Source organism: Echinococcus granulosus (assembly GCF_000524195.1).
Source record: "Echinococcus granulosus chromosome Unknown EG_S00007, whole genome shotgun sequence".
Lineage (NCBI taxonomy): Eukaryota > Metazoa > Platyhelminthes > Cestoda > Cyclophyllidea > Taeniidae > Echinococcus > Echinococcus granulosus.
Genome location: NW_020170387.1, coordinates 921,816 through 937,221, shown reverse-complemented (window position 1 = coordinate 937,221; position 15,406 = coordinate 921,816). Strand labels below are relative to the sequence as shown.

At 42.5% G+C, this 15,406-nt stretch overlaps 3 protein-coding genes across 3 annotated transcripts; 1 reads left to right on the top strand and 2 right to left on the bottom strand. All coding sequences in view use genetic code 11, as the record gives it.

Annotated features, from left to right (window-relative positions):
* Positions 1 to 855: 855 nt before the first annotated feature.
* EGR_01809 (40S ribosomal protein S5) lies at positions 856 to 1,493 on the bottom strand (the record flags this gene model as incomplete). The annotated part of the gene is made up of 2 exons (XM_024491058.1): positions 856 to 1,152; positions 1,206 to 1,493. 2 exons carry the CDS (start codon positions 1,491 to 1,493, stop codon positions 856 to 858), a joined length of 585 nt encoding a protein of 194 aa, XP_024354514.1.
* Positions 1,494 to 2,373: 880 nt separating this feature from the next.
* On the top strand, positions 2,374 to 8,804 carry EGR_01808 (MAGUK p55 subfamily member 2; the record flags this gene model as incomplete). The annotated part of the gene is made up of 9 exons (XM_024491057.1): positions 2,374 to 2,508; positions 2,891 to 3,424; positions 3,511 to 3,759; positions 3,927 to 4,058; positions 4,461 to 4,613; positions 5,003 to 5,198; positions 5,290 to 5,393; positions 6,526 to 6,753; positions 8,628 to 8,804. The coding sequence occupies 9 exons, from the start codon at positions 2,374 to 2,376 to the stop codon at positions 8,802 to 8,804; spliced, it is 1,908 nt and encodes a 635-aa protein (XP_024354513.1).
* A 793-nt stretch (positions 8,805 to 9,597) lies between these two features.
* Positions 9,598 to 14,875, bottom strand: EGR_01807 (5'-3' exoribonuclease; the record flags this gene model as incomplete). The annotated part of the gene is made up of 10 exons (XM_024491056.1): positions 9,598 to 9,633; positions 10,251 to 10,296; positions 10,587 to 10,729; positions 10,753 to 10,910; positions 11,003 to 11,201; positions 11,477 to 11,876; positions 12,771 to 12,997; positions 13,952 to 14,150; positions 14,222 to 14,397; positions 14,651 to 14,875. The coding sequence occupies 10 exons, from the start codon at positions 14,873 to 14,875 to the stop codon at positions 9,598 to 9,600; spliced, it is 1,809 nt and encodes a 602-aa protein (XP_024354512.1).
* Positions 14,876 to 15,406: the final 531 nt, after the last annotated feature.

The following is a 15,406-nucleotide window of genomic DNA, read 5'->3' as shown; positions in this document are numbered from 1 at the left end:
AAGGACCCACTGCCATCGTTGAATAAACGAACTCCTATTTAGGTGGCCCACGCGCCCAAAAGACATGTGTGCTAGATAATGGGGCTTTGAACCACTCCTAAAAAGCTAAAAAAGGGAAGAACCACAATACACCCGAAGATTAACGTTTATGCAAGTGCATATCACTTGCTCCCTATCTAGGCGTTCTCAGCTGCAATTGAAACAACTACGCCAGACACATGCCTACAAATGGAGTCCCGCAGCACTACACAACGCCACTCCCGAGAAAACGTCAAAAATCGTAATGAGTCCCAACTACCGATATCAACCCATCACCCGACTTTTGGAAACGCGCCCGACCAACTGCTGAGCCCTTCAAACCAAATGTTGAGATACCGGCCCGCCGCAGGTAAAGATGAGCCAGCCCCTTGGGATAACCGTGCAGTGAAAAACGACACTCCTGCCACTAAAAGTGCCACCCGACGTGCAGAATTGAAAATACGAGGATTAACTGCAAACGCACACGGCCCGCTCGACATAGAAATGCGGACCAGTTGTCTACACACCCAAAATAGATGCACAAAAGGCCGGACGTCCCGAAACAAATGGAGCGGGCTACCTAAGACGGATACACCGCACACAATGGAATGGAATGAACTGGATGACCCCGGCGCCAACAAAAAGCGAAGGCGGAGTTCCATGATCGAGATTTCCAATTTTTCACACCCAGTAGTGAAGCTTCAGGGAGATAGCATAATAATTCACACGTAAAACAATGGTGCAAAACAGAAAAACGACAAATCACACCGCTTCAAAGACATTTATGAATGAACCCGAGCATCTCAACAGGAACATCCACTGTTCCAAGAACGGTCCCTATCGGTTGGACTTGGCAACACGCTCTAATTCGTCTTTCTTCTTAATGGCGTAAGAATTTGAGCTTCCCTTAGAAGCATTGATGAGTTCGTCAGCTAAGCACTCCGAGATAGTCTTCACGTTACGAAAGGCAGCTTCTCGAGCGCCAGTACACAAAAGATGAATAGCCTGGTTGACACGACGTAAAGGAGACACATCAACGGCCTGACGACGCACTGTGCCACCACGTCCAATACGAGTAGAATCCTCACGAGCTCCACTGTTGATGATGGCATTCACCAGAACTTGAATGGGATTCTAGGGAAGTAAAACGAACAAATTACGATGCCGAACTAATTTTTACAACTTACCTCGTTGGTGAGAATATGAATAATCTCAAAGGTGTGCTTGAGAATGTTGAGAGCCTTGATCTTCTTGCCATTGTTGCGACCATGCATCATAAGCGAGTTGCAGACACGCTCAACAATAGGGCAGAGAGACTTGCGGAACCGCTTAACCTGATAGCGACCAGCAGTGTGAGGAAGAAGGGGGTGCTGAGCCTTAATTTGGATGTGATCAACCAAACCAAATTCGGAGAAATTAATATTATCCGACTGCCACTTGCCAAACAGACGCATCTCTTTTTGAAGAACGGCCATCTGAAAAAGAAAATGGTTCTGCTTACGAAAATCTGACACGCATAGACGTTGCCACAAAAGGCCTAAAGCACTGCAAACAAACCAAACTGCGAAGCTACGAATACCTTACAATCAAAACAGCAAAACCCAACCACCCACTGTTGCAAAAGAGGGTATTTCAAAGCAGTGATCGAACGGGGGGCTACAAACTTAAACAAAGAAATCAATTTTGGAAACACTTAATTGCAAACAAAGGATATTTGTCATCGCCTTACAACTCCGTTTAATTTTGTGCACGCACCAAAGTCGTTGTAAAATTAGGCGCTGCAGGTGAATTATAGTACCACAAAATACATGACCACTTTACTCATTTAATGAAAATTGAAGTTTTGACTCTAGACTATTCTTAACAAGTGCATTGTTAATTAATAAGGCTGCGCCACTTTCGTTTGCTTGCATGAAGCCACATTTTTGATTCGCTATATGGCGTGCATAAATAAGTGTATATCGTGACGAGAACTAATGAAATAAATAGACCAGTTTGCAGAACAACCTAATATACAATGTGCGCACACAAGATCTGCTTTTTGTTAGTTTCAAAGCTAGTGAATTATATTTCATAAATATTTAGGCACTTTGGAATCGTCAGATGCATTAAAGACTTCTAACTGTACTTGCCCTTCATATTAAAAATGCTTTTTTTTACATTTCGCAACTGCTAAGTATCCTTTTTTATGTTGATAACCTTTTTTGATTAATTATGGTTTGTTTATATTGGTCAAATGACAAACTAAGTAAATAGCGTTATCTTGAGTACCTGTTTATCAGTGCTATACCCGAGGAGGGGTTGTGTTTTGTGTTACGAGGGGAATGGTATTGCTAATTAGTAGGACTATTAAAAATGGGATATGCCTTAGGTGCATTGAAAAAAGCAAAAAAAAACATTCGGCGGGTGTTTTCAGAAACCGATACTGCTGACGATGCGGAGGAACTCTATCGACTACTATCAATGAAACCATTAAAACCCTTACTGCTGGTGGGTGTAAATTCACCGCGTCTTCTGGTTTTTTTATTTAGCTGCGCATGATTTTATAGTACAGGACACTTTACAGCCTTTTAAACAGCCTATTAAGCAATATTTTCGTCACTTTTGGCCTCACCTTTTTTGAGCTTATTTTTCTGAGTTTTTAAGTGGCTTTTGTAGAATTAAAGTAGTTTTTGCAATTTTTAACAATACTGCACAGTTTTAGTGGTTTTTTGGCCCTATTTTTTGTGTTTGATCTAATCGAGCGGCAGCGTTTCCATATGCATTCAACATGTGAATTATGCATTACTGAAATGCTTTTTTACTTGTGATTGTATTTTTAAGGTATATATCATAGGTTGAATGACCTTTACAATAATAATCAATGCTTTAGGTTTATTCCAGTGTCATTTCAGCACACATTTACTACGCGGTTGGGGAAGGATGTACCACTTCAGGTTTGGTACATGATGTTTGCGAAGACCTTAAAAAAAGTGCGACTGATGGGTACTTTTCAATGCCGGAAGAGGCCGAGAAACTCCTTCAGATTTTTTCTAAAGGGTACATACAAGCTCTGGGAATTTGCATTCAGGAAATTGCCTCAGGCAACTTCTTTGCACCTACACTTCCTTCAGTCGGTATTTATTTTGTTGAGGGTACGGTTAATAGCTTTCCCCGGGCAGCATACAGTGACTTTCTTCGGGGACAATATTCACCCATCTACAAAGGGCAGCCAAATGGCACTGTAAAGCAAAAGTCTGTGAGCGCAAATACGATTCCGGGTGAAGGCGGAAACTGGACGAACAGTTTACATTACGTGACTGGTGGCGTGAAGTTGACTGGTGGTGGTGAAGGTCCTCCTATGAAGCCTGTATGCGACGACGACCTCATGCTCGTTAGCTTCAAGCGAAACATTGGTGAGGACTTGGTACGTTCTCCTGACTCAGGATCCTCCCATATATCTTTATTAGATGGCTTTGTAATGTGGAATCATTTTCTGCTGTGCATCATAAGGGGATCACAGTTGGACTCCAGGAAAAGGGGGCGTCGGTGGGATACGTGCGTGATGTTTACGTGAAGCGTGTGATGGTCGGCTCACAGGCGGAGCGGCTCGGCCTCCTTGGCGAGGGCGACATCATCCGTGAGGTCAATGGGGTGCCCATCGACAAACCGGAGACTCTTCAGGAGCAAATAGCCAAATCACCCCCAACCGTGACATTAAAAATCATCCCTGCCCACAAGGACCCCAAAGTCAAATCTCAGGTAGATGCCCATCCCCACTCTCTTTGATCCACGTCCGTCTGTTAGTAGAAGGGCCACAAATATTCGTTGGCTTTGGATTGAAATAAATAATCACCTAAAATCACTCTTAATCTGAATCTGGTTTTTAAGTTTAAATATTTACCAGGTTCCACTGCTAACTAATTTAGCTCTACGTACGAGCTCTCTTCACGTATGATCCGGAAAAGGACAAACTGTTGCCCTGCAAGGAGGCCGGTCTCCGATTTCAGTGCTATGACATCCTCCAAGTGCTCAACCAGTCAGATCCTAACTGGTGGCAGGTTACCTTTCCTGTTTTCAATCTCACTCTTTCGATACTGTCGTAAAAGACCGTCACTTACCTTCTCTTGTTCAATCTCTCGGTAAAAGATTGATTGTCCAACTTTACAAAATCATTTACCTGAGGTAATTTAACACCAAAAAAGTTAGTCGAATGAAGTAGGAACACTAAATTCTGAACATTTTTATGAATATATCAGACTTTTTCTTTAAGCATAGACACTACTTAGGATCTATCGTCTCTGACTTTGTTAGCTTTTCATGAAATCAATCAGTGTCTTTATAACCAGTGATGAGAAACATTTGGATTCCCCATTTCGCAGAGCCATGTCGCTTAATCCTTACACGCTATACATTGTAGCCATTACTTTAAATATATACTAATAATAAGTTGTGTTATTCAGGCTCGCCACTACGACTCCAGTGAACATGCTGCTCTCATACCCTCCGATACGCTGGAAGAAAGACGTAAAACTCTGGTTGAAAGCCTCCCCGGAACTAACGCTTTTAGCTACAAGTTCTTCAAGGGACTCGTGAATAGCCAAAAAACTAAAAAGGTAGATCGTCTTCCTCCCTTTATCGTGTGGTTTAAAATGCAAACAGTGCTAAGTAGAGGCCTCTCAGGCATACAATGCCCGAGTAGCAACTGGAAGTGCATGCTACAGTTATTAGAAAGGTTTTGCTGCTTAGAAACGCGGGTGGCATGACGGGAAATGAACACGTAAAAACGCATACATTCGGTAGAGCAGAGATCATAATATAGCAAGCTGAATAAATGCAGAATGCTCTGTACGCTCGGAATAGCAAGCGATATCTAAGCCAAAGTTTGATGATAATTAATTATATTTTTGATGACTGAAGGTCTGCTTCAATTTAGCTATACCGCGATTCATAATTTACCAAAACTGTGCTGTAATTTGTGTCGTCTTTCATCTCCTCTTCCTAGACCAAGATCATTTTCAAGGCCAAGGATTTTGAGGCCTTCACATCCAAAAACGTTTGCGTGTACGAGGAGGTGGCGCTGATATCAGGATTCCAGAGGCCCGTAATCTGTCTGCTGGGGGCTCCAGGAGTGGGGAGGCAGACGCTTCGTGACATGCTTATCGAGGACAATCCTGAACGATATGAACTAGCCGTTCCCTGTACGAACCGCCACATCTACGCATACGCAGTCGGACTGCCTAAGTGATTGAGCTTCAAGGACCTCTCCCTACGGTTTTTATCCCATTTCAGATACGTCCAGAGAGCGGCTTCCAGGCGAACAGGACGGCGTTGATTTTTTTTTTGAAAAAGCTCGGAAAATGCAAAGCGGCTATCAACGAAATCACTTCATTGAGGTATACAGTACCTTTGTTTTGTTGAAAGAATTACTGGATCATAGACGAGTCCGTGTACTATTAATCGCAGAAAGTATCACCATAATGCAGCTGGTTTTGTGTTTCAGGCTCTTCATACTAAAGATAAGAATGTGGAAAAGAGTAGCTTTTTCACTTCCTCACGTGTCCGATGATTCGATAAGTAATTAGTATTCCTCGATCTTGGTCGCTGGAAGGACGCCCATACATACAGCAAGCTAATTGCAAGACCAAAAACTAGGCAAATACCCTTATCTGATACATATTTCTTCAAAAATGCACCCAACTTATCACAATTTTGCATATACTTTGAGTTGACTGATTTTTAAACAAAAATTCCGGCATTCCCATTGAGTGCCATTATGTTTCTATTTACGAATTTCAAGTTTTCAGTAAGACCAATGTTGAGTCGAGGTATTTTTCAAAAGGGTACGGTTTTCTTTCACACGACACAAGTACTTTTGTCAAAGGTGTCAAAGTAGGCTCCTTTATACCTCCTGAGTCATGAAACGCTGTTACGACGCCATTAGTGACAGTGTTTAACTAGCATCTTTTTCAGATGCAAAAATGTCCTTGTACGGAACACCGCTTTAAATACAACTAAGTAGCTAAAATGATACCTTCTTTAAACAAGATACGTCTTTGTACAGCTTTCTCCAGGAAAAAATCGGTTTCGAGCACGAAAGGATAATGGGGATTCCGAATCGGATGCTATTAACGAGCACTGCCATGCAGCGACCATAGAAGGTCTAGATTAAACGCCTTAAAAGAGGCATAGGCAATCGATTCCCTTGAAATACCTCCTAAATTACGTAGCAGTGGCCTGATCAAACCTATTAATCCCTCTTAATTTCCAGAAACTATAACTTTGCTCAGTGCCAAAAGTGTAACCCTATGGTTAGTCATCCTCTACGTTGGGTACGAAATTTTACAAAAATATATCGGAAGTCTACTAACGCCAACAATAATATTAACTTTACACATCTTTTCAGGAGGTGGGAAGGGAACATTTTTGAACGTCTGTCTGTGTCTAGTACTAATTTAGAAGACACTTCTGGCGTTAGACTGTCACACTTTCAATAGCGTCTATTTGTCTCTCCTCTTTTTTCGTTAGTTCGGAGAGGCGGACGGGGCATTCTACGGTACGAAGGTAAAGACACTGCGGCGGATTGCACAGTCGGGGAAGACGTGCCTTTTAGACTGCAGTCCGTCTGCCGTCAGTCGCATCCGCACCGCTGAGTTCATGCCCTTCGTAGTCTTCCTTGCTGCACCCTCCTGCAACTGCATGAAGGCCATGTATGAGTATGGCCGCAGCATGGGTCTCACCGAGGCCTGGAAGCGCGTACGTCTACCCATCCCCTCTTCTCTTAAGCATCCATCTAATTCCCAGACGCTATATCGTTGGTGTCGCCAAAGCAAAACTTGCAGTGTATTCAGTGAGCTCATGCAAGGCTCGAGACGTTCTTCGGAACCCTGAAAACGGATGAGTCTGAGAGTTCTGATGAAAACCGTTCATTTCAAATCGGGAATTTAAGGTTCTTTAAGAAAAATAGGAAATCATAAGGTCCTGAAATTGCATTAATGTTTCCACTAAGTCAGTTCCTACATTTAGCAACCCATTCTAACTTTTAATAAATATCATTTAAACTTGGGCATTGAAAAGCTTGACGTTATTACTTACCATACCGCTTACTTTCATCGGTACCCTTCATGGGTCAACTTTTTGAAATCGTTAGTTGCATTTACCGTTAGTCCGGAAAGGTTTGTCTCAATTCGATTTCATTACAGGTTATGCATAAATTATCCAAGATTAGGCTTTCCATAAGATTGTTTGTTGTGAGCAAGGAATCATCACTCCCAGAACGACCTTGACAGACGTATGGCTATCAAATGTTTTATTTTAGTTCGGGGCCCTATCACTGTATCGCAATCCAAGTCTATCAGTCTTTCAGGCCTTCGTTCGTAGAAAGCTCCACCACATGCTGTATGCGTTACACATGCAAGACCAGTGTGTGACGGTGTGCGAACTGGTCGACGAAATTCGTTCCAGCTGCTACTCAGCATTATGCAGTGCTTGAGGTTGGAATGGTTACCGAAAGTCGCCGCTTTTTTGATAGCATCTCTAGCCCCAATCGCCATACTTTCAGTCATCCTTCTAGAAAATTTTTGTGTAGCATCCAGTCAATAAATGCGAGATTGAATTTACTACTACTGCTAATATTAGTAAGGTACACAAGTGTGAAAGTAACTTTGTTACAGGCCTGAAAGGCAGCATGTCTGTCAGTAACGCGAATGTTATTTGACCACATTCACAGTTAGTTGCGCTGCACATACTGCGTATCTTGGAATTGATCCATCCATGCAGTCTCGACATGCAATGAAATCTTTTGATTATATCTGTAATTAGTAATGGAGCACTCAAATTAATTACTGGTGTCATCCCAAACTTGGTTTCACAAATGAACTCAATCTTTAAAGAAAGCGCCTTAAATCGCTTCCCGAGTAAGGCATAATTGAATTGCACTTCTCATATTGTCGTTGCTATAATTACAGTTGCTTTCGAAATCAAAGAGATCAGACCATCTATGCTCGCCCGTTGACTGAGAAATGACTTTGAGGATTTCTACTTGGCCACGCCACACTTTCTTCGGTCATTTGGAAAAGGTGCTGTTATATATAAGTTAGGTGTTATTCGGTGAGGCCATGAGGACCTCCCCATGAGGTAATTCACAGTTCAGTGATTCAAGCATTTATGCAAAAACTTGCGCAGCTAATGCATTCAACCCCCATTAAAGAAGGAGCTTCTTACTCAGAGCCCATACTTTCAAAAACGGATAAATGTGATTGATGTTTTCCTAATATCCAAGTCATGCGGCGATACCACACAACTACTTATGAGTTACATGATTAAGGGAAATACTCTAGAGCGAAAATAGTAGGGAAGCAAAGACGCTACTCATATCGTTTACTTAAATAACTCCGTCAATTGAGTAGCCAACAGACGAAACTATCTCATTACAAGGAGCGGAAAGAATCTTTCTGCTAATCCGCTATTGTGCCTGTAGCGAAATGACGAGCATCATTTCGGGCCACGACCGTGAAGAGTCGCTATATTAGTTGCGCTGTATTCGGCACACAAAATTTACCAGTTATATCAATTCTGGGCTAGGGCTCTTAGTTGCCTATTCCGATTTCGAAACCACTTTTTTATCGCAGGATGAGGATTTTCGCAGAACACTCGAATGTAGTCAGGAGATCGAGCGAAACTATCGCCACCTCTTCGACAAGATTGTGATCTGTGACAACATCGAAGTGACGTTTACCCGACTGAAAGAAATTCTGGACGACCTATTGGTGAGGCCACAGTGGGTGTCAGCAAAGTGGCTGTATTGATGCAAATGCACAATCTGACGTTCTTCCCCGAACTTCAACTATTTTCATCAGCACTTTACAATGTAAATTGTAAGTAAACGCTTGAAGAACAGTCACTGCCTCCATTCTAACGATCGCGGTTCCGTAAACGCAGTTGAAGGCCAGAAAACCCGTAAACTATTTATGCTTGATGGCAACTATTCATTTGAGTTAAATTACGAAAATGGAACACCCGAACAACATCTGAATGGATAGCAATTCAGCTATGTATTCAGTTCAAATTGAATAGGGAATGCTCTAAAAGAATTTGGATTGCAAGGTCATTCTATATTAGCCAACTGTAAATACCAAAATACAGAACGAACACACAACATCATTGATGATGATTTTCGAACACTGAGAGTGATGAGGACCAGGAATTAAGTGCTAGATCATTTTACTAAGAAAAAGTAGTAAAATGAAATATGGCATCATTTAGTTGCCACAACCGAAGCAGACCAGTAGAATGGCAAAACATTCGTCCATGGGACAAATGTACTGCACTACTTAAAATACTTTACACCAGAGGGTCTACTCTGGACCTACCTGGAGGGATGGTTCTAGTCACTCGTGGTGGGAACGTGGGCTAATAGCATTATACGATAGCAGATCCAGTAAGGATGCAATTTTTAACAATACTACTGAATATTGATAAAAAACAGTTCAATGACATTTCCGGAAAAGGGAGAGGGGAAGACAGCAGAGCACTCCGGATAAGGCGAAGCAAAAAATGAAGGTAGCCCAGGAAGGGGCGACTAGAAGTACACCAAGACGCCTATTGACGTCTCGACCTCACGGAGGCTTGCTTCACCTGGAAAAGAAAAGGTGAACATAAACAGAAGCAAACACGTAGCTTTAACGTGGGAATTTTGTCCAAAAGAACCACTTGAAACTGATTAACCCACCTAAAAGGGCATTGCCGGTCTGGGATAACACAGGATATTCGGTGATGCGGCCTAGAAAATGGTGGGCCCAAGTAGTAAAATATAATCATAGAACTAGCAGGAAGACACCTATCCAAAGTAAATAAACATGCTCCTTTTCACTAGAAGACCATTTTGATGAATGCATAATTACAAATGTAAAATTGCTTAAAATTGTTGTAAATTCTGGTATTAATGAAAGAACACGACAAAATGTAAAATGCAATTATACAGTGGGTACGAAGTTAAAAAACCCCTCAACGAGTTTACTCCCAATTTTTCCCAAGTAACTTTCATTACAATACTCTTTTTCTACCACTCGTAAACTTCTGAGTGCCCCTGTAGTCGCGACTATGGCTGGATGTTCGGGGTGCTGTACATCCCACGCACCATTAAGAACATTTGTGAACTCTGTTAGGGGGGACTATTTCCACAGCAAACATTTGCTGAGGAAATTGAACCCTAACATTAACCTTAATTGACTAAACGAAACAGACTGGCCTACCTGAGTCGGCACAAAATTTGTCAGGTTGTTCGTATTTTCAGACACTCTGGGAAGGAAAGAAAATGAAGTCAACACAGTTAAAAGCCAACACTTGCAAAACAGCGAGTAAAACAGAGTGCATGGACAAACGACATCCACCGACTAGTACTCTTTAATCACCTTAGAAGACCGAATGGATTTGTAGTGACTTACGAGAAAAAGAAAGTGTGAGGAGTATAAATCTCATGACTTGATTTGTTTCAGAATTCACATATAATTAATCCACCATTAAGCGAATGCACATCAGTGAACCACTAAAGTCGAATGAATCTTGGGGAATAAAAGTAAAGTGCTTACGGGAGATGTGTTGGCACTGACAGATGGGAATCGTTCACGGGGGACACAAAGGGTTGCAGTTGCGGCTGCTGAGAAGTAAAGCATTCTAAGAATTGGGCGGATTGAAAGGCTTGCTGCTCGACAGAAAAGTATAGGTCGCGAAGCTGTTCGACAGAAAACACCTGACCGGTGAGCGAGTCCACAAAAAGAGGCTCCATTCGTAGTTGAAGAAGGCCACGAAGCGCGGATCCACCTGGACCCACGGTGGTGAACCCCCGGGACTCTGCTCGGGTCCTGAAGAGCAGATTTCAGGCAACCATTTTATTGAATTAGAGCACCATGGGCCTAAAATACGAGGGAGACAATTGTAAAGCGAATGCTACTAACTGAGACAAAGCGGAAACATTGGTAATAGGAACAAGAAAGTTGGATCATACTGGGGGGGAAAAGGGCGGGAGCTTGTGGATTCGAAGGCAGCTGCACCTCCGAGGTCGGATACGTCATGGGCGCTGAATTCGCCTGCAACGAACATAGTGAAGCAGTCGCCTGATCGACAGTCTTCGGTCCCAATCTTATCTGATGCTTCTTTTGCTGATTTTGTAGTTGCTGATGGGACTTTGAATGCGACTGAACGGGCTTCAAATCGAAAAATTAACCTTTATAAAGCTAGTGCCAGTGAATAATAATTTTGAGGGAAGAGAGAAATTCAAACACAACTTTTTGATGTCTCAACAATAAGAACCAAAATCAAAAGAGCAGGATGAGTTATATGAACATGGTACTGAAAAGATGATAATATATATCTATGCTAACCATTTCTAAAACAATTAAAGGATGATTAAAAGTCGGATTTTATAAATTTGAACAAAATCACAAAAGAGGAAAGAATAAAGGACATGAGTAGAGCTAACCATTTGCCCCAAAGAAGAAGGTGCGACGCTTGAGTTGCTGTGTTTAATATTTGGAGAGGGAGGCTGTGGGAGCGGCTTTTTCGAGGAAGTAGACACGCACTTCGTCGCTTTTTTATTCAAGGCAGCGACGGCGGTAGAGGAAGAGGCAAATTCCGATGGAGGGTTAGCCAGCCACTCTGACGGCAGCACAGAATCGATGGGGTTCGCTGTGGACAGCGGTGGGGACTGTGGTGTCAGCACGGTGAACGCCTCCTTCTTCATAAACTCCTTTCCCAGATATCGCTGTTTCTTACTACCACTGCTCCTCTCCTTCTGCTTCCTCGCGCTGGTAGATTCGATGAAACGGGGATAGTGCAGGAGGTGGGAAGAGGCCATCGCCAAACAGCACGATGAAGAACCTCTAGAGAGAAAGTAGAGCAAAACTTAGCAGCCTAACACAATTTAAGGAGTGTCAGTCACGAAGAAGCGCACCGATCCAACTTGTGGGAGGTGACACTACGGTGAAACAAAAACTTAACTGCTAGTACGGTCCTTGAGTAGTACCGCAAGTAATAACGCACCTTAAAGTGCGTACCGATATCGTTTTGCATTCACACAAAATAATGCTCAAGTAAGCAAAGTAAGTACCAGAATAGTAGGTTGTTTGGTCTTTGTCAGATTTACACTAGCTGAAACTCGTCAGAAAGTTAGTGAAAAGCATTGCGGACTGGACTTTAACTAGACTACAACTCTGACTATACGCAGCTCTCGCTGTGAAATTGGGCAATGGGTTCTGAAATAGAGGTGGCATTTAAAAATGCGGTTGCGAATAACTCAGTAGAGGATAAATTTAATTTATTCAATGAAATTAATTACGTTCCCTTGCAGAGCAATTTGTGCTACTACTACGAAACGCACTTGCCAGCTTAACTCTTGACTAACATATTTAGTCACTTCGATGAAACGAAATTAAATTGGTGGGAGGCTAACAACAATCTGTGTTTTATAATGTATGCACCTTATTAGATTACGAGAAAATAATTTAGCTTGAAGCAGAAGGCGCTGGCGGCACCTTATGACTGTGCAGTTTGCACTTCCAGTATTGGTGCTTTCTAATCACAATAGCCGAAAATTTCTCATACCAACAGTTTGTGCTTAGCACTGCAAAGAAAAAATTGTTCTCGAAACTGGAGTTAATTTTTCAAAAGACGTCGAAATATTTCAACCAAAAGGAAGCCGTCCGAAGTGCATTTTACCAGGCAAGTGGGTTTTTACGAAACTTTAATTAAAGAGGAAAAGAAGAGGGGAGAATTACCTGATGGAGATGGCACCATCAAATGGGCGATCAAACATGACCTCGATGGTCTCCTGGCCAAGAACGAGGTAGACGCCGATGACAAAGCCACAGAGGCCAAAGATATCGTGTCGTGGACCAACGTACATGACTCGGTCGACCAGCTCAAAAGTGTCAAACTTTTTCCCGAGCCTTTTCAACCATGCCTGGTAGCACTGTGGTATGATACGACCACCGTCGGGCAAGATCTGCGAAAATTATCATCGAATGTACTTGCAAAGATGCACGCACGAAACGAGCATATGCAGAAGGACGTAATCGTTTCATACATTTTAACTTATCCTGTACAATAATATGCATCAATTCGGGTCTTTTTTAATGAAAAGGACACTTTAAAATCGACTTTATTGCGATTTCTGAAGGAATCATAACAAATGTTTGTTTATGACATTAAGCAACTAAAAAGGCGATAACAGAAAGGTAACGTCATCAATCTAATTTAGGTGACTTAATTAACTACCAGTTAACTGTCTACAACTCCCTTTTAAGGAAGGCCTCCCTAACTTCTCGTCTTTGAATGTTTGCAGAAAATTCCTGGGCACAACAAGTTAACTCCTACGACATTAAACAACTAAGAGTGGCGGTTATAAGACGAAATCCTCATTCAAGAGTTCAAATTGTAATATTTATGTGTAGCTTGAAGAGCCGTAGGTCTAAGGGGCATTTGTGTAATTAACACAAACACTAAAAAGGATTATCATGGCAAATGGGGAGATGCTAAACCTGTTTTGTAACAAAAGCTTGGGAGGTCATCAGTCAGAGTAGCCAATAGAATGTTATGAAACGCTGTGTGAGCACGAATACTGCTGCGATCCCCGTCAGGTAATCAGAGGTAAGGAAGTCAGAGTAGAGATCGTCAGTGCGGCAGCCAGGGTACATTCGGGGTACGGTGTATGCACACACGGGTGGTAACCAATCTTGGGCATTTATATCCCTCTGAATGACCATAACTTTGGGGCTAATACTAGTACGCATAATATGCCTTCACATGGTAATGGCAATCAGAACCCGAATGACAGCTAAAATTGTGAAATATTCTGGAGTGCTCGGGGAATTGACGCAAAAATAGGAGACTTAAGTACCAAACAGAAGCTCATAGGACAAAAAAAATAGGAATGCTTTTCCCTATTACAGCGATGTACCGCAAAGACGTCGGTGGGGGCGATTTCAATACGAGTGCAGTCAGTGGGAAGTGACGTAGGGAAGGGTGAATCGGGGAAGAGATGACTCTGGACGACCAGGAGACCCTTCGTGTCCAACAGTGGTGCGTTCGCATCTGTCACTATCCGGTTGCCCTTCACCTCGTTGCGCAGGAACGTTCGCAGCTGAGAGTACCGCTCGCTGTGTACACACAGAGGAAAGGAAGTGGTTAGTGAAATAACAAGAGGGCTCGCATCAATGGTTCAACTCACAAGGTGTTTGTGGGGAAGATGTCACTCATTTCAAAGGCGGAGACATGCATATCACTGGCTCCAATGAAGTTGATCACATCGGGGAAGAGTTGGTTGTACCTAGCGATCGTGTCGACTGTACGGCGTGAATAGACCCACGTCTCTTTCGACCAGGAGTAACGACTCCATCCCACGACCTACAACGGCGAATCAGCTCTAGTGCAAAAATAAGTAAGACAATCACGCAAAATAAGATAAATGAAGAACACTACTCGCTAGTAGACTAAATACGAGGGAAACTTCACACATCCAGTAGAGTTGTTTGAATAGTTCGGAAAAATCAATCCATTTCAAAAACGCACCCATTTTTGGCTTAGACAATGATTAGTTCGTATTAAGTTGTGCCCTTGTAAGCTGAGCTACCTGGAAGGGCAAGGGCCATCAACTTACGCAGGCACGTTTGCGATGCAGAACGAGAGAAAATCCGATATTGGTCAGGTTGGTGCATTCCAATGCGCCATCCCGAGGCTTTCTTTTCTTGGCACGGCCCGAAGGGGGCGGCGGCACACGTACCATGAAATCTCCGACGATGCGTTGGATAATGTGTTGCGCGAGATGGAGGTCTCGCGACATCTGCATCGGCGTCAGGTAGCTCGACTCATCCGCCTTCTGCATAGACAAATAGACACATTTGCTCAGCCTTAGACATCGGCTGTTGCATTTGCTGACTCATTGTTATCAACAGATAACCCAGTCAGAGAAAATAAGACCATTCTAAACTGTTTAATTATGAACACATAACAATAACATCGCATAACATAATAAAACTAGTCCGAAGGTAAGACTTTAGTTATTGCCAAATCGACGTGAGTAGGGAAAATGTATGAATACAACAAATTTAAGCAACTAATATAATGTGATTTAATGAGACTTATGAAGAATATTAGAAAACTCTTAAGAAAAAAAATTATAATGCGTTACTCACGAGAGCAGACGTCAAGAAAGAAGACGGATCCTCTGCTAGAGGAGGGTCGGGAAAGAGCTGTATGGTGAGTTTACCATCGATTGCTGAGCCCACAATCTAGGGGAATTAGAAATTTGACACGCAGTAATAATTAAGAGCGGATAGTAAAATCAGCTAAAGCTCCTACAAGGCACCTTCGCGAAACTGAAAAGAGACGAGGGAAAGTCCGATTGGTAAACTCA